The sequence below is a fragment of the Helianthus annuus genome, chromosome 14 (assembly GCF_002127325.2).
Source record: "Helianthus annuus cultivar XRQ/B chromosome 14, HanXRQr2.0-SUNRISE, whole genome shotgun sequence".
NCBI lineage: Eukaryota > Viridiplantae > Streptophyta > Magnoliopsida > Asterales > Asteraceae > Helianthus > Helianthus annuus.
Genome location: NC_035446.2, coordinates 95,558,190 through 95,564,501, shown reverse-complemented (window position 1 = coordinate 95,564,501; position 6,312 = coordinate 95,558,190). Strand labels below are relative to the sequence as shown.

Below are 6,312 nucleotides of genomic sequence, written 5' to 3'. Positions count from 1 at the left end.
GGATGGAGGCTTGGTTTTATAATGAAGGTTTAGGTTTTAGTAATAAAGGAGGTTGTATGGTGATTAGGGAAGAAGGGAGTGAGGGAAATTGGCCAACCAGCTCAAGGAAAACAACTTTCTGCGGATCGCACTCCATGGCATCACGCGAAGGCCAGGAGGGGTGGGGGTCGTGCGACGCGACACCCCATCTGATCCGTCCAAGTTTGTTTACTTACAATAAGGCCCCTGAACTTTGATTCCCTTATCAATTTATGCAATAACTTTGCATTTTAACATGTTTTAGAGTATGGAAAGCGTGTGTTCGTATAATTTGTGTGTCGAGAATGTGTGAATGATGTTCCGAATTTACAATTAGTATTATATTGCAAATAAATACGTAATTAACGATTGGTTGTATGTAAAACGCGTATGTACAAAGTATGAATTTTATTACGATCAAAGTCTTGGATTACAAAGTTAGGAATGTATACGAATATAAATTCTAAAAATAGAAGTACGACTACACTTTCTAAATAAGCAAAGTACAGAAATGCGAAGCGTTACTCTAAGTGCATATATGGTTGTCGTTTTCTTGAATTCCTCTCATACGTTCCTAACCCGATCTGGTTCTACGTTTTACATGTGCTTCTTCTAAAAGTACCAAATTCGTAAGAGTTTATAATGAATTGATGTTTTGGTGGATGAGAGTGGGAGAGGTGGATACCCTCACATGTTTGTGTAGCTTGATGAACCTCTTATCAATTTGATAGGATAATTCATGAAGGTTCATGATCACAACAACAAATGGTAGGAAACCTCTTTGGGAAGATGGTGGATGATGATACGTAGGCCTATGGGAAGCATCCAATGTTGTAACAACGGACCACCATAATAATAGAATACTGTATATTCATATCTTTTTGAGTGATATTGTTGAATTGGCAAATGAAAGACAATATTAGCCATATCATGAGGGCTTACTAACCTATGGGATTGTGAATGTAGTTAATTAATGAGTATGCAGTGAATACCAAAGGAATTTAATGAGGGGTATTTGTAAGGCATCCGACATAGGTTGTGTGTCCTTTGGTTATTCAACTCTATTAGACTTCATCACTTGAACACAAAGTGATATGTTACGTCTTAATTAAGGAGTGAAGATTCTGAGTTCGACTTAGACGTGATCAGGTCTGTCTAGTAATAAGACCTCAACCGCTACGGTATGCAACGTAAACATGTCTAAATCGCTCTCATCCCCTAATTTCATAAGCACTTTGCCTTTCTTTTTTTGTTCTTGTAGTCATCATTAGATGCCATGTCATGATTCGGGTAAGTTTACTGTAAAAATTGTAAAGTCAAGTCATGGTTCATGATGGCCAAATATGAACATGTTAGGTTGCATTCATCATTACAAGAATATATTAAATTTCTAATATTTCTACAAATAAATTACACTTGGGTAAGTCAATGGCACCTCTAGGTAAAAAGTTACAATAATAAAGAGAAAAGACACATATATAAACATGGAAAATTTTTACATTCATATATATTTCAAGAGAATTTTGCTTGCAAGTCAAAAGAATAGTAACAAACATATAAATTAATAAACTTGTAGAGGTTGATATCATTAAAGTAAGGAGTGTTATGGTGGTTGGCCCAGTGTTCCTTCAGAATTTAATTGCTTTATCATCAAACTATACCATCCAACCACACAAAATTTGACAGATGAGAGAAAAAAATCTAAAAAGAATAGTTATAAAATAATTCAAAAAAAAAAAAATTAAATGGAAGAAAACAAAAGAGGACCCCCCTCCCACAACCTAACCCTGTGTCATTCATCATCAGCACAACATCATCTTCTTCGTCCCCCTTCTCCATTATTATTATAAGTCATAAATATTAATAACTTATATTATGGTGGTGAGATAGATTAATGAGATAATAAAAAAATAATTAGAAAAAGTAAGTAGTTTGGGTTGTAGAAGGTGACGTTTCCTCGTTTTTCAGTTGTGAGTATCTTCTGACACATATATAACTTTGATATAAGAAGCAAGCAACCCATTTGTTGTTTGTTTAATCACACATCCACATCTCTCTCTCTCTCTCTCTCTCTCTCTAAAGTTATCTTTGTTTAGTGAGAGAGTAGCTACTTATCATCATCATCAAAGCTGCTGCATCAAATCATTTGAAAAGGAAGGTCAAATCAACCACACCCCCAACACACACACACTCACACCTTCCCTCTTTCATCCATTCTCAGGTACACACCCCCTCCATTATATATATATACATATAGAGAGAGAAACACTAAGATTTCTTCATGTTGTCACTTGTCAGCATGAAGAAAATGTTTTGAGTTATATATTATTGGTAACAAAGAGATAATATGTGTGTCAGTGTGTATGTATCTTTCTCTCTCTCTCTCTCTAACTTCTTCTGTTTAAAAGGGTTAGAGAGAGAAGCATGTTGTTGAACTTTTCTTTGATGTGATTTTCAGATATTGATGCTGATGATGGTGATGATGATGTTGATATAGATACAACAAACGTATATATATAGATATGGCAAGTTACTACAATGGAAATTCAGAAATACAAGGTGGTGATGGGTTACAGACACTTGTTTTGATGAATCCTGGTGGTGGTGGCGGTGGTTATGTTAGTTATTCTGACGGCCAACAACCTCAGCCACAGTCTTCGGGGAATTTCATGTTTTTAAATCATAACCACCACGCGTCTTTACCACACGCGCCACCACCAACCACCCAACAATTCGTCGGCATCCCCTTGTCATCACAAACGCCGGTTTCTATTCACACCCAACATGACATCTCCGGCTTGCACGCCTTCATGCCACGTGTACACTACAACATATACAATCCTGTGGAGATGACGGCGGCGGCGGCGCCGCCACCGCATGACGTCACCAGATTCCAGCAAGGGCTGTCGTTGTCACTCTCATCTCAGCAATCCGGGTTCGGGTCTCAGCCTGCCGGAGTACCCACGGTTTCTCCAACGGACGAAAGCCGAGCTCCTGGCGGCGGTGGTGGTGGTGGTGGCGGTGGTGGTGGATCGACTCCGTCGGCATCCGGGGTTTCGAATGGTGTGAGTAGTATGCAAAGTGTGTTGTTGAACTCTAAGTACTTGAATGCTACACATGAGTTGCTTGAAGAAGTGGTAAATGTGAGTAAAAGTGTGTTTAACAATTCGGATGAGTTTACCAAGAATCTTAAGATGACGGCTAGTGGCGACGATGGATCTCCGCCCACCAACGCTAGGAGCGGCGAAGAAACCAGTAGCAAACGCGGTGATGGTCCCGAGCTTACTACGGCCGAAAGACAAGAAATTCAGATGAAGAAAGCAAAGCTTGTAAACATGCTAGATGAGGTAATTGTTCGCTATGTCACGGATATTAGTTAAGGTTTATTGTAATTATCTGGAACAAAGATTATTCTAAAAGACACCAATCAAATTATATCTCGTAATCATAAGACAGAAAATTACAGTAAACCTTAACTAATAAATCCAGTTACTTAATTTTCTTCGAATAAATACAAATTTAAACATTATTTGTTCATAACTTTGGAGATTTTGAACGCCGAGTATTAGTTAAGGTTTATTGTAATTATCTGGATGAAAGATTATTCCAAAAGACACGAATCAAATTATATCTCGTAATCATAAGACAAATAATTACAGTAAACCTTAACTAATAAATCCGGTTACTTAATTTTCTTCCAATAAAACAAATTTAAACATTTTTTGTTCAAAACTTTGGGGAATTCGAACGTCGAGTATTAGTTAGGGTTTATTGTAATTATCTGAACACCGAATATAATTACAAAAGAGACCAATTAAATTATATCTCATAATTATAACATAGATAATTATAACAAAATCTTAACTAATATATCCTCTTACTCTATTCTCTTTTTAAAAAATTATTGTGTTCAAATTTTGGGGATTTTGAAGGTGGAACAGAGGTACCGACAGTACAACAACCAGATGCAAGTTGTGATCTCATGGTTCGAACAAGCAGCCGGAATCGGGTCTGCGAAAACCTACACATCACTGGCACTTCAGACGATTTCGAAGCAATTTCGGTGCCTAAAAGACGCGATTATGGGGCAGATCAAGGCCGCGAGCCGGAGCTTAGGAGAGGAAGACAATGTTGGTGGTGCTGGAAAGAGTTCGGGCAGCGGTTCACGGCTGAAATTTGTCGATAATCAGCTCCGGCAACAGCGGGCTTTACAGCAATTAGGAATGATCCAACACAATGCTTGGAGACCACAAAGAGGATTGCCGGAACGCTCTGTTTCGGTTCTTCGTGCTTGGCTGTTTGAACACTTTCTCCATCCGTAAGAAGCATAATTAGTTACAGATTTTCAAAGTTTGTTGTGTTCTTCCATTGGTTTCTTAATGGGTTTTGTAAATTATTTGCAGTTATCCAAAAGATTCGGATAAACATATGCTGGCAAAACAAACTGGACTCACGAGAAGTCAGGTATATTCAAACTAATCTGATTGTTTAAGTTTTCGAACCATCCCTGGGTGGGCGGGAGGAACACCGGCCAGGACCAGATATAAGATATTTCAAAGGGCACGTTATTTAAATAAAAAACCTGATATGCATAAGTAAAAAATTAAACTAATAGGGTATACCTATACAAACACCAACATAGGCCCAATTACGAAACTATTCTTATGGTTTAGATTAGTTATTAACCCACTGCATTAGGTTTAGACCTTTAGTAAGCCTAATACCCAATTTCGTTAAGGCTATGGAAGGCCGCAAGGGGAGTTCACGTTTTTTCGAGCTGGAACAGGGTACACGAATTCTCAGGACAGGTCCTGCTAACACCCATGTATGAGACCATGAACATTTGATGATATGCTTCATATATGCAGGTTTCAAACTGGTTTATAAATGCTAGAGTTCGGCTATGGAAGCCAATGGTAGAAGAGATGTACTTGGAAGAATGCAAGGAACATGAACAGAACAGATCAGAAGAAAACAAAGCAAGCAAAAGCGAACAAAGTGACGATAATCCATCATCGTCAAAACACAGGAAAAGCCTGTCACCAGAGAGTTCAAAGCGAGGATTTAACCATCCTCCGCCACCCCAAATGACGGTTTCCACCACCGTCTCCACCTCGCCCACCGCCAACAGAATCAACTTCCAAAATGCATCCGGTTTCACCCTTGTTAACTCGTCACAAATGGAAGGAATCACGCAATTCAGCCCTAAAAAACCACGAAACAACGAAAGACAACAACTTCAACAGCAGCAGCAGCAGCAACAGCAGTCAGAGGTAGGTTTTACCATATTGGGAAACCCAACAGATTTCATGGGGGGTTTAGGAGGTTACCCAATAGGCGAAATAGGGCGGTTTACGACTGAACAGTTTCAACCACCGTATTCTAGCAACACTGTGTCTTTAACTCTCGGTCTTCCAGACTGCGATAACTTATCAATGTCAAGAGCTCACCAGAGTTTCCTCCCGAACCAAAACATTCAACAATCTAACGAATTCGAAGCGATGAATCAAGCGTCTTCATCACACTCAACAGCCATGTATGAGACCATGAACATTCAGAACCAGAAAAGGTTTGCAGCTCAGCCATTGCCTGACTTTGTTGCTTAATTAATTAGCATGGTTAGTTGGATCAATCATTTATGATTGTGATGAAGAAGAAGAAATGTTATTAGAACATGCATGCAGGTCCTCTATATACTTTGAAGAACAAGACCATTGAAGTTCTTTATAGATATAGAATAGGGTTTATAGATTATATGATGAGATGTATATTAATTTTGTACCAGGAGATGGATAGAATGGATTGGTATATTGTATTTATCATGTATGTATTTAAAATTAGGTATATCTTTGGATGGGGTATACAAAATCAATATTTATAATTAACAATAAATCTTATATTTACGTTTTATATATGTCAAATATGTTAAATAAAAAAATATTTAGCATATAAAAGTGTGTACGTGTCCATGATGGCTTATCACGTACTAAAGAGTTGCCTCTTTTAAATAAACATGTTTTTTACTCGTGCAATGTAAAAGTGTTAAAACATCCATCATGGTTTATCGTGTACTAAAGAATAACTACTTCTTTTAACCAAACATGTTTTTTTTACTAATGAGATTTAAAAGCGTTTACGCATCCATTATGGTTTATCGCGTACTAAGAAATAACCCCTTTAACCAATCATGTTTTAGCTTGTTATTATGCTTATTTTCAACGCAATCTAAGCTACTATGTATTTACTTGTATCAGGGAACGACGCGTTTTCAATTTAAACATGTTTTATCAGGTT

At 37.7% G+C, this 6,312-nt stretch overlaps 1 protein-coding gene across 3 annotated transcripts; it reads left to right on the top strand.

Moving 5' to 3' along the window:
* Positions 1–1,807: 1,807 nt before the first annotated feature.
* LOC110939861 (BEL1-like homeodomain protein 1) lies at positions 1,808–5,926 on the top strand. Of its 3 annotated transcripts, none has more exons than XM_022181440.2 (5): positions 1,808–2,239; positions 2,477–3,365; positions 3,951–4,336; positions 4,422–4,482; positions 4,887–5,926. In XM_022181440.2, exons 2-5 carry the CDS (start codon positions 2,541–2,543, stop codon positions 5,622–5,624), a joined length of 2,010 nt encoding a protein of 669 aa, XP_022037132.1. In that variant the 5' UTR covers positions 1,808–2,239; positions 2,477–2,540; the 3' UTR covers positions 5,625–5,926. The 3 variants fall into 3 exon arrangements, with proteins under 3 accessions (XP_022037132.1, XP_022037131.1, XP_022037133.1); XM_022181441.2 differs by lacking the exon at positions 1,808–2,239 and adding an exon at positions 2,247–2,379; XM_022181439.2 differs by having other exon boundaries at positions 1,894–3,365.
* Positions 5,927–6,312: the final 386 nt, after the last annotated feature.